Raw genomic sequence first — 22,223 nt, 5'->3', positions numbered from 1 at the left:
GTCTGTTGAGTCATTAAAACATAAGTAAACTTTAAAATGAAAACTGATTTGGGGTTTGCTACAGTGAATCAATGTTAAAATACAACTAGATTTAATTTTTGCAGGGTTTCCACTGATTGCCAACAAATCTTTGGCAAAAGTAATGCAGTAATCTGAGAAGATGCTATAAATAGCTATCATGTACCACATGACCAGAGATTCCACTAAATATTTTCCAATGTGGATACAGAAGATCAGGAGTCTCTGTGTGAAAGTTCTACTCCACTATGTTAAACAAAAGTACCACAGCAAGAGTGTTTTAGTTCAAAAATTGTGCTAAGGGTTTTGAACACTTCAAGCTGAAGAACGCTGTCATTTTATACAGTGTTCGTTTACTCTCCAGTGCCACAATCACAATGCATCAATACGGGCGATTTGCATATCCCAAAACCACACAAGTAAAAGACTTACTAATTATATTTATTTGATGCACTAAAATCATTTGAAAGATCTACATAGAAAATATTAAAATATGAACCAATCCACTCCCTTTCCAGATACAACAATTTATTGTGTATTTCCATATTATTTTATTGTACATTTTCAGAAAAAGAAGGATCGCCATGGCACTTGGAGCAAGTTATTTCATTGATCTGTGAGTGTAACCAAACTAACCAAAAGATTTGTTTGAAAATTAGACAAAATCTTTCAATCTTCTTTCCATGCCTTCTGTTCTTACTCATCTACTAGTTCAGAACCAGTGATTTCACCTGCCACTGTGGGCCTAGATTCTTCCAGCATGATCACGGGTACTTCTGAGCTTTGAGGTCCAGCAGGAAGCGGAGTTGGTTCAACAGAAGTTTTGATTGTAAATTCAGACACTGTGGACTCCTCAGGCTGCAGCTCCTTCAAGTAATCAGCTTCATTCCAGAAGACTTCCTAGAGACATGATGGGAAGTAGCTATGAGTATATGGGAAGTAACTATCGGTGTAATTAGTAATCACATCTTCAAAGCTTATTTCTCTGTTGCTTTACTGACTGTACATTGTTATCAAGAAATGATCCATACGAAAGAGAGGCATTAACTGAGTTATTTGATAATGCTAGTTTATTTCTCTAATTACTGGATTATAAGTGGCATTGCTTATGTGCTTATGACAGGTGCATATTATCAAATGCATGAAGCATTGTTCCACTGCAGCTGTATGTAAATAGAGCTGCTTTTTAAATCCAGACCTCTAATTGGTAAAATAGAAGATCTGAACTGAAGATTGATTCATGTTAATGAGGAAAGTGTGAAAATTAGAACATGTTCGTAAATTTTCACTTCCAGGTCAGAGGAAACTGGCATAAACTGCTATTTGTAATCAAACTTTATACTTTAAATAAATCTTCTGCTATTTCTGTGAAGGACTGGCCTTGATTTTAAAAATAGACGCAACACTTGCAGCACATAAATACAATGAAACGTTATGCAAATGTGTCTTTAATGGAAAAATAACAGATATACGGATGTAAATATGATCTGTTAGCATCATTTGCTGAACAGTTTGTCATCTCCCCCTGCAAAATTCATTATGCTCAGAAGAAAATCCCTAATATCAGTGACATTTTTACAAATAGTAAGAGGATTTTCTTGCCAAGATATAGGATACCCATTAGTTTTGGATGAGAAATTAAGAAATTAAATTAACATAGGGGTCATACTAATTTTATTTATTGGCTTTGCTAAATATATTTTACAAGATTTACATAGAAAATATTAAAATCTTGATCTATTTTTCCCCTTTCAATATGTGTTTTCCAAAAAGTAATTTTACTTCATTGTACATTATCAGAAATTCAGAAAACTAAGGCCAATTAACATACCATAGGGAAAATGTGAGAAGCTTTAATGAGGAAGTAATAGGAGGCTACAGGGAAAAAATAATAATTGGGCAAAGTCAACATGATTTATGAAAGTGAATTAAAGAGCTAAAAAATGAGTGAAACAGACCAGTAAGAAACGACTATGACTTCCATACAAATATAGGTGTACACAAAATCTGCCAGATAATTTGTACTTTGGACAGTAAAACAGTGCTACAATTTTACTGCAGTCAGTTGTCAATTAGAGGAGATTAAATAAATAAATAAATTGGGTCGCAGCAGATATGAACATGTGTATTACCCTGCAATAATAGCCTCGACCAAAGCCATAAAACTTCAGTCATTTTAAAACAATGCAAATTGTTCCTCCCAAATTTCTGCCACATCACTTTGGCAAAAATGCCAGAGCATAAAGCAAACCCTTCATCATGGCATTCCCACCCCACAGAAGATGTATTACGATTGGCAATTATGATTGCAAAACTGTATTACGTTAGGATCAGAGCACAGCCATACCTGGTTCTTTCTGGCTGCATATTTTAGCGATGCATATAATTCTATAGAAAAGTGTAAAAAGTGCAAGTGTTTGTGATTAGGGTATCTTTTCTGGCTGGTCTTAATGATGTCCATTATCTCATCAAAAGCTATTGATGGAGGTTTCACAGGATTTACTAAACTTTGTTTAACCTAATGATATTCATCTGGACTATAGCCTTTGATCATAGATTACTCACTTAAAACAGAGATTGAGCAATGTTTTCCCCACATTGGCTCATAAATCTTTAAAACTCTCTTCCTTAAAGGGCGGTAGAAGCATTATCTTTGAATATTTTTAAGGTAGAGGTAGATTGATAGGTGATAAGCAAGGTTAAAAATTTACTACGGGTAGACAAAATGCTAAGTTGACCTTGCAATCAGTCAAAAAAGGCACTCTCTATGAAGCTCTGTTATGGCAAGAAATTAACAGAGGACAGAGGAAATAATTTCAAGGATGTTCCCAAAGCATCCTTGAAAGAAATCCCTTACTAATGACTGCTCAAAATGGAGAATTCTGGATTGTTCTGAGGACTTCTTTCCCCATCAGTGGATGCAGGCAGAAGCCCAGCGTAAATGGCAGATCACCCCCTCCATCAAGCACTCCCCACCCCAACCCTTCTCCGTTATACAATCTATCATTTGCATACTGGCTTCATCAACCACCTCAGAAGTCATAGACTTGGAATGGCAGCAAAATACTGGATGTGCAACATCACAGCCATGTGTTATAACACCCAAGCATTTATACATCAACTGGCTCCTGACATTAGCAAACATCGATCCTGAAGACTTGAGGAAAGAATCCTCTGTTGCCCATTTTGTTACCTTTCTTTTTCAACCCTGAGGAAAATCTGAGAAGGTAAGAAAAACCAGGAGAACGAGAAGGTGATTCACAAAACATACATTAAGAAGGATTATTAAATAATGATAAACAGAGATTGCCAATATTTTCCTCTAATCAGGGATTATAATGTACTGTTAAAGCACTCCAACTGATAGATACGCTGTTGATTTTTACTTGCATAAACAGACTGGGATCAAATAGTAAATTGTCTAGATTTGTAAGATTCTCGTCATCTTAAACTAGATGAAAATCTCAAACTAAATATACAGAAAGTTTAATTAATCACCTCTTACCGTGTAATTGAGTATATAGAGTTTCCAATCTATCGTCATGTTGCACGTTAACTTGTGGTAGACTAGTTTTCCAAAGATGCCATAGGTCTGCACGGTGAAACAGACAGCAGAACCCTATGCAGAATAAATATGTCAGATCAAATCTGGTAAAGTCTCGAAGAGACTTATTATTGGATGTAAACAAGCTTTCATCAAAGTAGTGATCTACATTTTCTGATATAAAATGCAGTAATAAGTAATAAAGCTTCAACGCCATCAACTTACTGCTGTTGCAGGGATCTTTGGACCACACATGTCTGGTACAGTCTCATTATTGTTAGGACAGGTTGTTTCAATAAGCTCGAAATTCAGAGTAATGTTCTCCCCGATGGAGTTCTGTAAACATTAAAGTACAGGAGAGAAAAATGTTAGAAATATCGTAGAGCTGTATTATCACCTGCAAGCCACATCATATTGTTAAAGATGTTAATGTTTAATTGAAACGTTGCCTATTTCCTTCGCTCCATAGATGCTGCTGCACCCGCTGAGTTTCTCCAGCATTTTTGTGTACCTTCGATTTTCCAGCATCTGCAGTTCCTTCTTAAACACTTAATGTTTAATTGTATTTATTTAATGCCCTACTTGAAGGTTGCAATTTGTGAATCAAGCTTACAGGATAGGTTATAGCTTTTAAGATACAAAGTGCTGGAGTAAATCAATGGGTCAGACGACATCTCTGCAGAACAGGTCTCTTCTTCAGACTGATTGTAGTAAGGGGAAAGAAAGTTGAAAGAGAGGAGGCGGGACAAAGTCTGGCAAACAAGGGGGACTTTTTGATTGGAAGATGGTTGGATAAAGGCACGAGATGAAAGGCCAGAGATGAAAGGCAAATGCATGTGATAAAAGAATGTGCATGTACATAATATGCATTTATTTAGGTGCATCTAAAGAATCTATTCCAAAACAGAAATGTTGAAAACACTCTGCAGATAAGGCAGCATCTGTGGAAACTGAAACAGTCAACATTTCAGGTTAAATCATTAACTCTGAAAACAGTATGTCAGTATCATCCGTTGCCTGCTGACTGTTCATACATTTTCTATTTTTATTCCAGATTTGCAGCAGTTGCAATATTTAAAATTTTCAATAACTATTAACTTTTCCTTGGCAAGTGTTTTCTTATATTAACTTAACTTTCTAGAGTAAAACGATGATTTGTAATGCATATTTGCCAATTTAACTATTATAACATTTTAGGTTCTTTAGAAGCAAGATGAAACTTATTAGTGTATCATGACACATTAGCAAAATTTTGGCCAGATCATGCTTAACTTGACAACTGTCTCCCATTTCCAACCCCCCCATGTAATTGCTATGGTGGCACTAATTCGTCAGGTCCATGGGCCTGGGGGCCTCTACTACAGAGCCTTTACACCAGGTGAAATCGCCCAGTCTGCTGAGCAGGCAACAGAACACAGTCCCCATTTCTGGACTCCATGATGGGGTTTCTACCTTTGCCTTGATGAAATATACGTTTCATTGTTCTTAAATAACTTTGATAGAAACTATTAAATAAATCATAATTTATTTTAAAATTGTTTAAAAATAAGTAAACCCTTGTAATTGCGGACCTCTTTATAACAAATTTCGGTTATAGCAGATGGAGCATCCCCACAGTAATTAGACACCCGCCTCTTTAAGAACATAGGTTGCCAGTTACACTGTGGAGGCCATTGATATTGACAAGCAATTGCTTCTATCACAATTAACTCTATTAAACAACCTAACAAACAATCTTTAGTATTTGTAGCCAGCAGTAACAAAAATACATTTTTGTTAAAATGAAATTTGTATGCTCAGCAGGTTAGTGTCTTTGGAAGGAGAAAACACGTTAACATTTATGGTTGAAGAAGGAACTGGAGATGCTGGAAAATCGAAGGTAGACAAAAATACTGGAGAAACTCGGCGGGTGAAGCAGTATCGATGGAGCGAAGGAAATAAGCGACATTTCGGGTCAAGACCTTTCTTCAGACTGATGTGGGGTTGGGGGGGGGGGGGGCAGGAAGAAGAATGGAAGAGGTGGAAACAGTGGGCTGTGTGAGAGCCATTCCACCTCCTATAGTACCTTATAATGAGGGATTCTTGTAATTCACAATAAAATCATAATACATTTAGTTAAAATATATTGAAGTATTACAAATGAAAAAATAGACATAAGGTGACTCAAAACTTCAACTGAATTTATCTTTTTAATAGTTACAATCTTCCATAAGAAAAAATAATGATGTATTAATTATAACAATTAGCAAGTAATATTTACAATCAATAAGTAAGGAATTGTAAGGATGAAGTTAAAGTGCAGGTTACTAAAGTCTCCAGAAGAAATAGGACAGAAAGTTTAAGAAGGGATAAGAGTCTAAGGTCAGACAAATTGGGGATTAATATGAGAAGAGCGATGCTGAGTATTGAATTAAAATGTTATATTTGAATGTATGCAGCATGCGGAACAACGTGGATGAGCTTCTAGTGCAGTTAGTAAATGGCAGGTACAACGTAGTGGACATCACAGAGACATGGCTGAACGAGGATCTGAGCTGGGAATGGAATATCCATGGTTATACATCCTATTGAAATGGACCCTGGTAGGAATGATGGTGGAGCAGCAATGGCAGGAGTTTCTGGGAGTAATTTGGAAGATGCAGGATCTTTTCATCCCAAAAAGAAAGACATATTCTAAGGGGAGAATGAGTCAACCGTGGCTAACAAGGGAAGTCAAAGACAGTATAAAACTAAAAGAGAGGGCATATAATATTGCAAAGGTTAGTGGGAGGCTAGTGGATTGGGAAACATTTAAAAACCAACAGAAGGGCAGGATTCCCAAAAGGTTAATTTGCAAGTTGAATCGGTTATAAGGAAGACAAATGCAATGTTTAACATTTATCCCTGCGACTTAGAAACATAGACATAGAAACATAAAAAAATAGGGCCAGGAGGAGGCCATTTGGCCCTTCGAGCCAGCACCGCCATTCATTGTGATCATGGCTGATCATCCACAATCAGTAACCCGTGCCTGCCTTCTCCCCATATTCCTTGATTCCGCTAGCCCCTAGAGTTCTATCTAACTCTCTTTTAAATTCATCCAGTGAATTTGCCTCCATTGCCTTCTGTGGCAGAGATTTCCACAAATTCACAACTGGGTGAAAAGGTTTTTTCTCATCTCAGTTTTAAATGGCCTCCCCTTTTTTCTTAGACTGTGGCCCCTGGTTCTGGACTCCCCCAACATTGGGAACATTATTCCTGAATCTAGCTTGTCCAGTCCTTTTATACATTTCTATAAGGTCCCCTCTCGTCCTTCTAAATTCCAGTGAAAACAAGCCCAATCTTTGCAATCTTTCTTCATATGACAGTCCCAACATCCTGGGGATTAACCTCGTGAACCTACGGTGCACTGCCTCAATAGCAAGGATGTCCTTCTTCAAATTAGGAGACCAAAACTGCACCTAATACTCCAGATGTGGGCTCACCAGGGCCCTGTACAACTGCAGAAGAACCTATTTTCTCCTATACTCAAATCCTCTCGTTATGAAGGCCAATGTGATGCTTTCATTATGATGGCTTTCTTCCCTGCCTGCTGTACCTACATGTTTACTTTCAGTGACTGGTGTGCAAGGACACCCAGATCTCGATGCACTTCCTTTTTTCCTAATCTGACACCATTGACATAATAATCTGCCTCTTTGTTCTTGCTGCCAAAGTGAATAACCTCACATTTATCTACATTATACTGCATTATCTCTTTTGTATGCCCATCAACTATCCTGTTCTTCTTTCTGTCACTAATTCTGCCAAAGGGTAATTTATAGAGGCCAAATAACTTACTAATGCATCTTTGAAAAGTAGAATAAACCAGGGGACCCAAGAGCAACGTGAACAGTCATGGGAGAATGCGCAAACTCTGAACTGAGCACTCGAGGCCAGGATCAAAATTGGCTTGCTGGGGCTGTGTCGCAGCAATGCCAACTGCTGCATTACTGTGCCGTCTGCCATTTAAACACCATAAAATATAGAATAGAGTTGTGTTTCAACATTACAAATGTAATTTATTGACCTTGAGATAAGTTGCACCACTTTTTAAAAGTTTACTTATGCTATCTCTTCTGGGTTCAATTATTTGCAACTAAGCCGGTGATAAAGTGAATGTCAAGCACACAACCATGTTTTACCTCATGTACTGCCCAGAGAACTCGAGCCAAAACAAATTTGTAAAGCTGCCCGCTGTTGTCATTGAATTTAGAAATGGAATGCTCCACAACCTTGTGCACTCTTGGGTCAGTAACCTTCAGAGGTCGTAAGCAATCAATACATGGCACCGAACTAACATCTAGAAAACAAACATTTATTAGGGAATGACAATACAATTTTCTCCAAAAAGTGTGAGTTCCGTACTTGCTTAAACTGAGCACCCTTGGGAAATTGTATATGGGTTATAATAATGAATCCCTGCAGAAATGGAATTTTAATGTAATATATGCTTTATTTACACTCTTGTGAGGTGAAACCACAGATTTAATCTACACACCAGAAGTTTGAAGGGATCACATTATCCCAGATCAGGCACAGCATCTGTGCCATGTTTAAAGTTATTTATGTCTTCAGCTTTATTGTTGGCTCTACCCTCTTGTATAGTAAAATACTCTGGCAGACTTCATCTGTTGCATGTTTCAGTAGAGAGGCCAAGATAATAATAATAATAATAATAATAATAACAACAAAATTCTCCTACACAAGAATAAATGTAAGTTTATTTCTCCGAACTACTCTTGGCTGAATGGCAGAAGGCAAAGAGTTGGAGTAATAAGGGTTTTTTCTGGTTGGCTGCCAGTAACTCGTGGTGGTCCACAGCAGTCAGTGCTGGGGCCGCTACTCTTCATGTTGGTGATCAATGATTTGGTTGAGGGAATTGAAGGCATTGTGGTCAGGTTTGTGAATGATACAAAGATAGGTGGAGGGAAGGTAGTGTAGAGAAAGCAAGAACTGCAGAAGGACTTGGACTGTTTGGGAAAATGGGCAAAAAAGTGGCAGGTGGAATGCAGGTAGCAACGTGTGCAGACATGCATTTTGACAGTAGGAAAAAAGCCATAGACTATTTTCTAAATGGGGAGCGGATTCAGAAATGGAGGTGCGGAGGGACTTGGGAGTATGTTTACATACTGTGATTTACAAAATCTTTCACCATATTGCCTACAGGTTTCAAACTTATGCTGTATCAAATAATAAATGAATTATATACATTGGGAAATAGGATTTCCGTAGGCCAATTCTTATTTGAGTGTACTTTCAATAAATTAATACATGGTCAAGGCAAAGCTTTGAATAAGCTTATGGGCAAAGAACACTGATTATGAAAAGATACAAAGGGTGATTGGGTTCAGACTGATAACCTGATTTACCACCTGCTTAAGTGCGTGTAGTAAACACTCCAACATGCATGGACAGGGTTCAACTGTAGGTTAACTACTGCTGTTAAACAAGTCAAGTCAGAGTTTATTGTCATGTGTCCCAGATAGGACAATGAAATTCTTGCTTGCTGCAGCACAACAGAATATTGTAGGCATAAATACAAAACAGATCAGTGTGTCTATATACCATAAGTATATAGACATAATATTATCTACACATAAATAAACTGATAAAGTGCAAAAGGCTGTTATAGTTCAGAGTTTGTTTGAAGTTGTGTTTAATAGGCTGAGGGCTGTGGGGAAGAAGCTGTTCCTCAACCTGTATGTTGCAGATTTCAGGCTCCTGTACCTGCTACCTAATGGTGTGTGGCCAAGATTGTGTGGGTCCTTGATGATGTTGGCAGCCTTTTTGAGGCAGCGACAGCGTTAGATCCCCTCGATGGTGGGGAGGTCAGAGCCGTTGATGGCCTGGGCAGTGTTTACAACTTTTTGCAGCCTTTTCCGCTCCTGGACGCTCAAGTTGCCGAACCAAGCCACATTGCAACCGGTCAGCATGCTCTCTACTGTGTGCCTGTAGAAGTTCGAGGGAGTCCTCCTTGACATACCGACTCTCCGTAATCTTCTCAGGAAGTAGAGGCGCTGATGTGCTTTCTTTATAATTGCATCAGTGTGCTGGGACCAGGAGAGATCTTTGGAAATATGCACGCCCAGGAATTTGAAGTTCTTGACCCTTTCCACCATCGACCCGTTGATATAAACGGGATTGTGGGTCCCTATCCTACCCCTTCCATCAGTTCCTTGGTTTTGCTGGTGTTGAGAGCCAGGTTATTGTGGTGGCACCATTTGGTCAATCGGTCGATCTCACTTCTATACTCTGACTCGTCCCCATCAGTGATACATCCTACAACAGTGGTGTCGTCGGCGAACTTGATGATGGAGTTCAATGATTCAATGATTCAGAAACTATGATTCTGATGAAGCAATACAGCACCTCAAGAATAATAAAAGTAAACATTTAAAAGAATCAGCCCTAGGATATGTCCTCTGGGATGATATGTTTTTATTAAAATGAATGAAAATCAATGGGTCATAAATTAATTTTTTAATACTTTTGAATATTGTTCAGTGGTGATTTGTGCCTAGTTTTTATCTCTGTGAGGAGATTTTAAGGCTCTGCAAAAAAGGTCACCATGATAATTAAAACATAGCATTTTGGAAGAGTTTAGCAGGTATTGCAACCTTTGTGGAGCAAGAATCAGAATTAATCTTTCAGGTCAATTACCTTTCCTTTGAAAATTAATAAAGGGTTTTAAAAATAACATAAATGAACAAAATAACTGAATATGTATATTTTCAAAGAGCATGGACTTCATGGAAATTTGATCAAGAATGAACATAAAAAAAGGTTTAAATTGTGTTTAAGAGAAACTATTATTTCAACTGTAATAGAGGAAAAACTGATCTACAGGGTCCCTCACCATGTCCCTCACAATCTTCCAGTCCCACCTCAAGACCCATCTCTTCACCTCTGCCTATCCTTAGCCCCACGTCCCCCTCCCTTTTCATCTGTGCTTGAATTGCCTCATATTGTGTTTTGAATTGAATTCTGTCTTTAATTTGTGTACTAGTCATGTCTCTACTATTTATTTCATTCCGCTTACATGTTTTTCCTCTTCTTGCTAAATTTTTGTAAGGGAGTCCTTGAGACTCTTGAAAGGCGCCCATAAATAAAATTTATTATTATTATTACAGGTTAGATTTCAATATGTAAGCCAATCAGAGGCAATGTGACTTACATTTTACATATGTTTTCTCTTAATCCCTATGACTATGCAAATAAAATATTTCTGAGGGATTATGGTTATGCTGTTCTATTTTTAGATACATGTGTTTCTGAAAGACTGTGAGGGAGGAGGGAGAAATGATGGATGACCTTTCTATTTTCTATTCATTCACCATGTATACATTTTCAAAGTTTTAAACAAAAGAATTTCTTCACCGTTGAACATTACCTTCATCCATAATCAGTTGGATCAGCTGGCATTTGGGAATTCCTCTTATCTGACCTGTTGTATCACCAATTGGAAACAAAACTTCTGCACGGCAATCTCCGATTATCTTGATTTTTACAAAAGGCATAGAAATTACAATTCAGCCTGATGGTATCATGATTCTGTGCATAAACAACTCAATAACAATTCAGGCACCTTCTTGTAAAGCAAATGCATATAGGGCACAGTAGAAATCTAGTGTGAAAGTTTTTTCTAAAGGTTAGCAAATCCTTTGCACAGATTCTTGTTGTTATTACTGCAATGGAGACTACTTGCCTGGAGACTGATCTGTGGTCGAAGGAGACTCTGCAAATTATGGATATCAAACAGATTAGCTGAGATGAAGGTTACACAGAAAAGCTGGAGAAACTCAGCGGGTGCAGCAGCATCTATGGAGCGAAGGAAATAGGTAACGTTTCGGGCCGAAACCCTTCAATCTTGTTATTAGCTGAGATGAAGATAGGATGGAGTTTTGGATCAACAAAAGATGTGAAAATTAATAAAGATGGAGTTCAAATGAGAGTTAAAGAATCTAGAATTCACACAATGATTCTTCAGTGATCAACTGCATAGTCCATGTTTTTTTTTCTTTGGCCTGCATGCTGTGATAGGTAGAAGTGTATGTTCTTAATTCTCTGTTGCTTATAATGTTATTTGAAGAATCATTCAACATTCAGATACTTCTGTTTACATTGTGCTCTTTTTTTAAATCACCAAATGACAATTGTTTCTAATATGATTTTCCTTTTATCTTGAATAAAAATTGGACGTTAATTACGCATGAACTTACTGCTTCATCGATTGCTTTAAGTGGACAGTCTGACCAGTGCTTTTTTTTGTTTTCTCCACATTCTGTTTCCCGAATTCGGAAGTGCACCCAGTATATCTCTCCCATCACCACCTGACGAAGAAAACAATACTAGTTCTTTGTGATAATCTCTAGTTCTTTTCATCCCTGGTGAAATGAAAGGTAAGTGGATTTGAACAGGTCACCCTTGCGTAACTGGTGATTTTCCAGTCATTGAACTCAAAATAGGTGAGGTTACATCATCTTTGCCTTGCAGCCACAGAAAGAGAAGTGACATAAATATGTCTGGTTGTTTCACTGTCTTTTTTTTAACTTGTAGACTCAGTTATTCTAATGCTTTGCTAGACAATACGCAAATATTAATTGAAACTTTGCAGCCCATTACCTAACTGAACAAGTTATTTGCAACCATCATCCTGTGCTTAAACTACACTGTCTACACTATTTTAAAATGATCATCTTAATTTTCATAACCACATGTGCCTTTATTCTTTCTCTATCTCTCTGAGCCGCAAACTTCACAATCCTCTAAAGATATTATTGTGTTGATTACGTAATGTTGGATTATCCAGTACCTCTTTTATTGCATATAAAATCTTGTTAAGCGCAAATGTCCTTTTCTTTTTATTTTCATAATTGAAGATTTCCAATGCCAATTCCACTGATGCTTTCACCATGGGATTGTCAAGGCTTGCAGAAACTGGACAATCTTCACAAGGAATAGCAATGGTCTCCACTAGCAAAATAAAAGAGAAAAATGATTAATGAGCAAAGGCAAGTTGAAGAATAGTTTCAAAGAGATCTGGAAATAAAGCTTCAACGAATAATGGAAGTTAAAAGACTATGGCGCCTCAGAAGATGGCTTACTCACTGCAAGGCACTTTCCTTCTGACCTCTTTATGTCTGTTTCTAATTAAGCTTCTGGTCAATGGCAATCCCAGGATGGTCATGATAGAGGACTTGATGATTAGAATGGCTTTTGAATGTTGCCTTGCACTTTTACAAAGAAAATGCAATTGCCACTTATCATCCCATGCCTGAAGAATGTCTGGATCTTCATATCTTTGCATGTTTGTGTGGACGGTTTCAATTGAAGGAGCTCTGTTCAAGTAACTGAGCCATCTGTAATCATCGCCCATCATCCCCACCATAATTTTTTTCTTCTTCTGATTTCCTAAAGTCCAGTATTTGTGGTAAAATCTAAACTGGGCATAGGTGAGTGGTACATTGGAGATAGTACTGTTGAAGCCATATTCCATTAGTTGGCTGATTATTCATTGGTTCACCTGGCCAACACCAGATAAATCTGATGTTTCTATGCAGATGAAAGACATTTGGAAAATACATCAATATCCCCTTATAAATATTTCCATTAGAAGAGAGGGACAGCAGAACACAAGAAACATACCAAATAGAAGCTCCTTGAGCTGGTGCTGCCATTCAATAACCTCATAACCAATCCTGTATCTTCTTCTGCTTCCCTCCCAACCACAATCTTCCTTGGTTCTCTTGGTGTCAAAAAATCTATTACTTTCAGCCATGTGTATATTCATTGACTAAGCATGCACAGGATGGTAAGATGGCAAAATGGAATACTGTCAGTTGTAGAATTTCATTCCAGTAAATGCCAAAGAATTCTGAACTTTTCCCAGTATAGTAATTGATGGTATTACCAAAGCAGATCTATTTTTAACATGTAATATACACAACGCCGTTACTCACCCACTTTTTTGATGGGCATTCGTAGATCACACATAGGTGTCTTGGGCACTTTAATGTGGAACCCAAATTGAAAAAAGATTTCTGCTTTGCACACACCCTCAACCTGGGGCAAATGAAACACACATCCAATATGATTCAGTTTCATCTTTTCCCTATTGTATTGCTTTCAAATTATTACATTTAAAATGCATAATCCAAATTGATCGGGTGCGTTTGTATGTACGCATCTGTAAGGGTAGACAAATGCAAAAAAACAGCTGGAGACATTCAATAGACCAGGCAATGTCAGTGAAAGGAAATGGCCAATTGACCTTTTGGGTTGGGACACCTCTTCAGACTGATGGAGTAGAAAGAAGTGAGGAGAAGCGGTGGGGCAAGAGCTAGTGTTATATGGATCCAAGTGAGGACGGGTTGACAAACTATCCACATTTACTCCAAACCCAAACCAAATTGTCCATTTTGGACAAATATTGAATGGCGGTGCAGGCTCGAAGGGCCAAATGGCCTACTCCTGCACCTATGTTTCTATGTTTCAATAAATTATTTATTGTAAGGCAGGAATGTTTTGTCATAAACAAAGATACAAAGTGCTGGAGTAACTGAGCATGTTGGGTTACATCTCTGGGGAATACAGATAGGTGTTTTGATCAAGGACCCTTCTTCAGAGTGATTGTTGTAGAGGTGTGGAGAAAGCTGGAAGAGAGTTGGTTGCAGGACAAAGTCTGGCAAGTGAAAGGTGGATAGGGATGGGGGGTTCATTGGCAGGTAATTGGACAAAGGCCACAGAGCAAAAGACAAAAAGTAGGAGATAAGGACAAAGCACAAATTTTGAAGCCAAAGAAAGGAATATAGGCAGAAGGGATCGGGGGGTGGGGGGGAAGGGAGAAATTATGTAACACCTCCAACTTTGTGGATGAAACAAAGCTGGATGACAGGGTGAGCTGCGAGGCGGATGCTATGAGGCTGCAGAGTGACTTGGATAGGTTGGGTGAGTGGGCAAATGCAGTACAAAGTGAAGTGAAGTAAATGAAGAAAGCAAATGGCATGTTAGCCTTCATAGCGAGAGGATTTGAGATAAGGAACAAGGAGGTCCTACTGCAGTTGTAGAGGACCCTGGTTAGGCCACACCTGGAGTATTGTGTGCAGTTTTTGTCTCCTAATTTGAGCAAGGACATTCTTGCTATTGAGGGAGTGCAGCGTAGGTTCACCAGGTTAATTCCTGGGATGGCGGGACAGACATATGATGAAAGAATGGATTGACTGAGCTTATATTCACTGGAATTTCGAAGGATGAGAAGGAATCTTATAGAAACATATAAAATTCTTAAGGGATTGGACAGGTTAGGTGCAGGAAAAATGTTCCCGATCTTGGGGTAGTCCAGAACCAGTGTAAGAATAAAGGGTAGGCCATTTAGGACTGAGATGAGAAAAAAACCTTTTATAACCATATACCAATTACAGCACGGAAACAGGCCATCTCGACCCTTCTAGTCCATGCTGAACACGTATTCTCCCCTAGTCCCATATACCTGCGCTCACACCATAACCCTCCATTCCTTTCCCGTCCATATAACTATCCAATTTATTTTTAAATGATAAAAACAAACCTGCCTCCATCATCTTCACTGGAAGCTCATTCCACACAGCCACCACTCTCTGAGTAAAGAAGTTCCCCCTCATGTTACCCCTAAACTTCTGTCTCTTCATTCTCAAGTCATGTCCCCTTGTTTGAATCTTCCCTACTCTCAGTGGGAAAAGCTTATCCACGTCAACTCTGTCTATCACTCTTTTAAAGACCTCTATCAAGTCCCCCCTTAACCTTCTGCGCTCCAAAGAATAAAGCCCTAACTTGTTCAACCTTTCTCTGTAACTTAGTTGCTGAAACCCAGGCAACATTCTAGTAAATCTCCTCTGTACTCTCTCTATTTTGTTGACAGAATGGATCGACTGAGATTATATTCACTGGAATTTCGAAGGATGAGAAGGAATCTTATAGAAACATACAAAATTCTTAAGGGATCGGGATCGGAAAAATGTTCCCCTTCAACCTTTTCACCCAGAGAGTTGTGAATCTGTGGAATTCAATGCCATAGAAGGCAGTGGAGGCCAATTTACTGGATGTTTTCAAGAGTGAGATATACTGTAGCTCTTAGGACTAATGGCATCAAGGGATGTGGGGAGAAAGCAGGAACGGGGTACTGATTATGGTTGATCAGCCATGATCATATTGAATGGCGGTGCTGGCTCGAAGGGCCGTGACCTACTCCTGCACCTATTTTCTATTTTTCTATGTAAATGGGTATGCATCCAGGCTGGGCATGCTGGTGAAAGAAAAAAGGTGGAGGGAGAGGGGCGCGAGTTCTGGCGAGTTTGTCCTCGACTCATACTCGCAGCATAGTCGACACAGGGTCGTAGGAGGTCTTTGTAACTCTCCTTCATGCTTGAGAGTAGGCCCCGTGTACTCGAGGCCTCAGCTAGGTTGCGGCTTATTTTTCAACATGTTGAAAAATGCCCGCAAGAAAAAAAAGGTCGCCAAGGAACAAATTAACACTTTTTATACTCGTAGATTTAGTCATAGTGTGTCGTAGTAGGTTGGCATGTTAGTCGTAGGTAATCGAGGGCAGTCGAAGGTAGTCGTAGAGAGTCTTCAACATAGTCAAAGGGAGGTCGAGGGAGGTCGTCTTCAGTCTCCACTATTCGGTGCCCAATTTTCCCGAATTTAGTCGTAGCTAGTCTTCAACATAGTCGAAGGAGGTCTTCTACATAGTCGAAAGAGGTCTTCAACATGACATTTTTCAAACTCTCAATGGACAGCTCCTTGACAGTGGAGGATGCCAAAGGACAGAAATGACAGTATGGGAATTGGAAGGGGAGTCCAAATGTTTAGCAACCGGGAAAATAAATTTAAAAACACAAATCTCAAACAATACCATTCACAAATGTTGTTCTAGCTGCATGAGGAACTTGTTTAATATGTTTATATTGGATAATAAATTTTATATGCAAAGCATTATTTCTTTAAACGTGCTTTATCAGCAGGCATAATGAATGTAAAGATACTTACAGCATCACCGTCAGATTTAAAACGGCATGTTCTCAGTTCCACTTGTTCTTGACAAACACTTTCCTTAATATCAAATATCACAGTGTATGCTTTCACCCCTGGAGAAGTGATCTGTTAAGATGCGTACAACACAGGAAAATATTGTTCTCTCTCCGTCACTTATATTAAACTATGTGAAGCCTGTAAAGTAAACATAACTTCTCCTTTCATTAATACATGTATTTTACACCATAGTGAAGGGTGAAGATATTAGACTTCAAACTTTCTGTAAAATCAATTATACGGATTCATTAATGCTTTCATATTTTCCACTATTATTAAAGGATGTAGATAATAAAGACGTTATGCTTTCTTTGACATCAATTAGTCAGATTCATTAATTTTCTACCGTTACTAAAGGGTGAAGAAGATATTAAAGACTTTAAGCTTTCTTTGACTTTATTCTTACAGTGCAGCAGACATCGTACTTTTGCACTGGCATGTACAACTGTTTACCAATAAAACCAGTTCTCCATACAAAACCAAAATGTACAATGCAATGTTTATCATGGCTTGAACTTGCCCAAGCAAGAGCATTAAGTATAGAAAACTGAATTTCCATTGAAGTGAAACATTTTCATGAAGCATAAATTTGGGTCTCATTTTACTTCAGTTATTCTCTTTCTTTATCCCATGTTTTAATTTTCTTTGAACTCTTTTTTCATATTGTAACATTTCAGCTGAAAGAGAAAGTTCAGTAGGCAATCTGATTTGCAATCCTTGCCACTATCTTGTCCACTGCATGGAGCTTTCCTGTTGCTAAGGAAAAAATAAGGTCTGCCTGAATTAACTCCCTTCCCTTTTCCTTAATCCCCTGCCCTTCTGCAGTTACTGGAACAAGGTGAGCATGGAAGTTTCAACGTATTGAAGTTACTTTAATCTCAACCCAATATGCCATTAGCAAGTAAAGAAAGCTTTTTCATTCAAAATACAAATTTGGTTCTGATTACATATTTGTTTGGGATTTCCTCATGAGGTTTTAGCTGATGTACGGTTCGTGAGGGCCAAAAGAGAGATGGTAAGAAAAGATTTATAATTTCTGATGATGCCTTCTCACATAGAGGATGGTGCGTATACAGTACACTATTGTTTTTTGTCTATTGTAACAAGTTGCCAGAGGAAGTGGTAGAGGTGGGTGCAATTTTAACATTTAAAAGACAATTGGACAGGTACAAGATAGGAGAGGTTTGCAGGGATATGGGCCAGACGGGAATAGTTCAGTTAGACAACTAGGTCGGCATGGACAAGTTGAACCAAAGGGCCAGGTTCAGTGCCATGTAGCTTTATGATTCTACGACTCCATGATTTATAGGCCAGGAAAGGCTTGACAGTTTTTTTAACCTACAAAGAAACATTGAAGCTATGTTTGATTTCCTACCCATGCCTCTGACATGCTAAGCCCATCCGATCTCGTAACCTCATAGGAGGAAACATTCACCTTGATCTGCAGGATTAGGTTCTGAGCCCCCCCAAAATTATTAACTGGACATCTTTATTCTACCATTAATGTCTGTTGATAAAAAAAACATGAGGCTTGCCTTTCTTATATTTCTCACAATGTCACATTCCTGACCATGTTCTGTATAGTACTGCATCCTTCAGCGTAAGATACAACTATAAACCCATATATTATAAACACCTTCCATTGCACTGCTGTAGAATGAATTGTTCTCGTTCTGCCTTCCAGTTTGAGTGTATTTGAATTTGTGGGTAAAATAATAAAAATGACGGAAGAGCCATTGTGTCAGCAGAAACACATGACTTTTTTTAATGCAAAGAGTAGTGCAGCTAACCCAACATTTTGTTCCTGGTGGCTCACCTATTAGTTCAGTCCATTAACCCATTGGGTTGCTATGCCAGGGAAATGGAGTGGTCAAATGATCCAAAAACTACACTAACAATTGATCTCAGTTGGAATAATCATGGCAATCCTATGAAATTTGCATGTACAGTTTAACATTGCTCCAATTCTCCACAAGGAAGAAAGCACATTTTGCAACTGCCTGTTTCTTTTCATTATCGGTATGTTGCCAAGATTGGCATTTATTGCAATGACAATAAAGTATAATTGAATCCCTAGTATCCCAGGCTTTTGATACAATTTATTTGTTTACCACATCATTTCAGAATGCAAACCATGTACATGCCTAAATCAAATCACTATGAGGATATTGCAACTTTCAACGGTTTCATGGTTATTATTGTAGTTTTTCTGTATAGAATGAATTCATCTTTTCAAGATGCCACCATGTGATTTGAATCTCAGATCTCTAGATTATTAATCCAAGGCACTGGGTAACTGGTGCTGTAAAATTACTAAGTAGACATGGTTCTAGCAAAATGAGGGATGTTATTTGTCTAAGGAACAATGTTATCACAATTTTATTCTTCAGTAGGAAAATCTAATTCAAATCGAATCTGTGTATGAAAAAGTCTATTGCAATTTCTCAAAAATTAAGTTTTACAATCTCATAAATGCTGTCCATGACAACATCAGTTGTCATTGTATATTTATACCATTATTACAACGCATCAATGCTATAGCACGTCCCATATAGGGACTTGGTTTTGAAAGTTAAGTACACATATATCTCTTTGCTTAGTCGTAAATTTTTGGAGATCTCCGATTCTACGTCTGGTGGAGGCCAGATCATTTAATATAGTTAAGGTTGAGATAAATAAATATTTCAAAGATTGAGGAATTGAGGGTTTTGGGGAAATGGCACAATAGTTGAAGCCGACATGGATCAGCCTGTCATTTGAATGGAGGGGCGGGCTTGAGGGGCCTCGTGGCCTGCTTCTAATCCACTTTTCATGTGTTCTGAAGTTAAATGTAACTTAAAAATGACAGGTAATTCATATTCATATTACAATAAAACTCACATAAAATCAGATATATTCAGTTACCTGTCATATTACAGTTACTTATTGTTGGAAACTAGCTGTTTTATTTTTAGTTAGGCTGATTTGTGAACTTTGTAAACCATATAGGATGTGTCTCATATCTATAATTTCAATCCAATCCAGTGAACTGAATCTAAGAAAAATTTCCAGACATTCGTCGTTTTTTTCTACTTCAAATTGATGCTAATTTAATGCAGTAAATATATAATCTGGATACAATATATAAATAACAAAATAAATAATTTAGATTTGGCTATGCCCAACACAATAATCTATTCTAATTATGTACTCCATGTTAAATTATTGTTTATGTAATTCAAAAATATGTTTTATGGTAATCATTAATTCTATGAGTAATGGTTAGTTATCCAGATTCATTGTTAAGTACATGTGGAAGCATAGTTACATAAATAATTATTACCCACCTTATACTTCGCACTTTTTAGTTGCTGCTGCTTGAAGAGGTAAGGATTGGCAGACTTTCTGTTGTAAGCATTCACAGCATAATCTACAGCCAGGTTTGCCTCCCTATCAGAAACTGGAACCTGGATAAATATTTCTGCCGACTTAATGGTTAAAAGCAGGAGACTGAAACAAAGTAGAACATACACTAAAACGCCACAAGCCATGCTCAGAGCTGAAGTCTTTTTTTGTAGAAATGGATTATAAAATTAATAAAAGCAAGTTTCAATTTACAACCATTTGCTCTGGAAAAAATCTCAACCTGAATTTTCTGTGGGACTTTCGCACATGACTTGCCTAATGCACTCAGAGCTTTGTTGAAATAGTTTGTTTATTACTAAGTAAACTAACATCCTGATATTAGGTCAAGAAGAGTATATATTCTCTGTTTACTTGGACAATACCAGAAGATCTTCCTGATGGGTCAAAGCCCAAAACATATATACGGAGATGACTTTGAAAATATTGGTCTAAGATTAACACAGTAATGTTCAAATCTCTTTTGCTGAACTTACCTGTTTTTCCCCAAAAATAATATTGGGGCTGTCATCAGTTTAAAAAATGATTTGTATTTAAGCTCACAACTACTTTTAGTTCATCACTTCAGTTACAAATTTAATTCAGACAAATATATACATTGATAAAAAATGTATAAAGAGAAAGCTTGCATCTTGGGATACTTGAAAATATCTAGGCATCTGCCCAGAACACTCAATCAAAGGTAGAACACTTCCAGCCTTATTTTGCAGGATGGAGCTGAGAGGCTGTATTTCCCTTTTGTTCAAGAGTTTTTATTTGTCATATAAATATAAGATTTGATAGGATAAGAACTGGAGCAATGGAATTGTTACATGCTGCAGCTTTAAACATACATTAGATGCAACAACACATATAAATATATAATACACTATCAGTTATTCTAAGTAAACTAGGCCATGTTAGTGCAAAAAAGCAAAGTACACAGAGCAACCGTGGTTCTACAAATTCCATGGTTGTTTGGTTTGGGTGAAGGTGGTTTCTGCACCCACCTTCATTCCTGAGCATTTGAAATTCTGAACCATGCCGTAGTGCAACCAGTCACTTTGCTCTCCATTTGTTAAAGTTCAATATTTTCGGTGACACCTGGATCTCCTCAAACATCCGAGGAAGTAGAGGCATTGGTGAGCTTTTTTTGTGATTACATCAATGTGCTGAGCCCAGGACAGATCATCAAAGATGTGTACAACCAAGAAATTGAAGTTGTTGACTCATGCCACTGCCATCCCGCCGATGAAGGTAGACGCACGGTTCTTTGGCTTTCCTTCCTGAAGTCAGGATCGGCTCCTTGGTCTTGCTAATATTGAGAACAAGATTATTCAGGCAAAGCTAGCCATTGTCATCAACAAGAGAAGAAGAAGAATCAAGGATAAAGTTACAATTTCCCGTAAAATAAGATCAGTAAGCTTAGAGAATAATTAATTACAGTATTTCTTCCTGAAAAGACACGGGAAACTCTGCTTTTCAAAACGGGGTAGAAGAGATGCCACTGTACATCCAAAGACAAGACAGAAAGTCAATAACTCATTATCGATTTTTTTTCTGCGTAAATCCTGTGAAAAAATAATAGGAAAAGCTAATCCTGAAACAAAATATCTGAAACATGAAAAAACAGAAAATCCAGGAAATATTCACCAAATTAGTGCAGAAATGGGTAATTCACCATTTTTTAAATTTTTGTCTGCTATCTACAGCATTTTCTTGCTTTTGCAAATGATTCACTGCCTCCTCTCTTCCAGAAAAGCCTAATCTGAAAAAGTTTGACAAAGCTCTGACAAGATTTCTGATTGTCTCTTTTAATTTGTTCTTCATCCTCATCTTTTTCCCTATCTATTTTTTTGATTGTGTGTCTATTAAAGGCTGCTATTCATCAACAACAGCTCAGCATTCAACACTATCCAAGCACACCAGCTAGGCCCCTTGCCCTCACTTTGCAACTGGATCCCTGACATTCTTCTAGGCAGACCTCAAACATTGTGGATCATAGAAACATAGAAATTAGGTGCAGGAGAAGGCCATTCGGCCCTACGAGCCAGCACTGCCATTCATTGTGATCATGGCTGATCAGTAACAGCATTTCCTCCTAGCTGTCAACACTTCAAGGCTGCGTGATCGATCACAGGTAGAAAGGATGGCAAGGATGGTGTTTGGCATATTGTCCATCATCAGTCAGGGA

General features: G+C 37.9%; 1 protein-coding gene across 1 annotated transcript; it reads right to left on the bottom strand.

The window, feature by feature from the left end:
- Nucleotides 1-529: 529 nt before the first annotated feature.
- LOC129707816 (kininogen-1-like) lies at nucleotides 530-20,333 on the bottom strand. Its single transcript, XM_055653175.1, has 10 exons — nucleotides 19,975-20,333; nucleotides 16,607-16,717; nucleotides 13,543-13,645; nucleotides 12,396-12,556; nucleotides 11,803-11,913; nucleotides 10,974-11,079; nucleotides 7,726-7,883; nucleotides 3,788-3,898; nucleotides 3,524-3,637; nucleotides 530-918 (listed from the first exon to the last, which is right to left on the bottom strand). The coding sequence occupies exons 1-10, from the start codon at nucleotides 20,176-20,178 to the stop codon at nucleotides 715-717; spliced, it is 1,383 nt and encodes a 460-aa protein (XP_055509150.1). The 5' UTR covers nucleotides 20,179-20,333; the 3' UTR covers nucleotides 530-714.
- Between the last annotated feature and the right edge of the window lie 1,890 nt (nucleotides 20,334-22,223).

This window comes from Leucoraja erinacea, chromosome 22 (assembly GCF_028641065.1).
Source record: "Leucoraja erinacea ecotype New England chromosome 22, Leri_hhj_1, whole genome shotgun sequence".
Lineage (NCBI taxonomy): Eukaryota > Metazoa > Chordata > Chondrichthyes > Rajiformes > Rajidae > Leucoraja > Leucoraja erinaceus.
This window is presented reverse-complemented; position numbering and strand designations above follow the sequence as displayed.

Bases quoted from the DNA above. Each gene is read 5' to 3' on its own strand.
- LOC129707816 (XM_055653175.1), bottom strand. From the start codon at position 20,178: ATGGCTTGTGGCGTTTTAGTGTATGTTCTACTTTGTTTCAGTCTCCTG. The intron at 11,080-11,802 runs GTAAGTTCATGC...GTAAAAATCAAG, and splicing joins TTAAAGCAATCGATGAAGCA to ATAATCGGAGATTGCCGTGC. The intron at 7,884-10,973 runs GTAATGTTCAAC...TTTGTTTTCTAG, and splicing joins CCAACTGATTATGGATGAAG to ATGTTAGTTCGGTGCCATGT.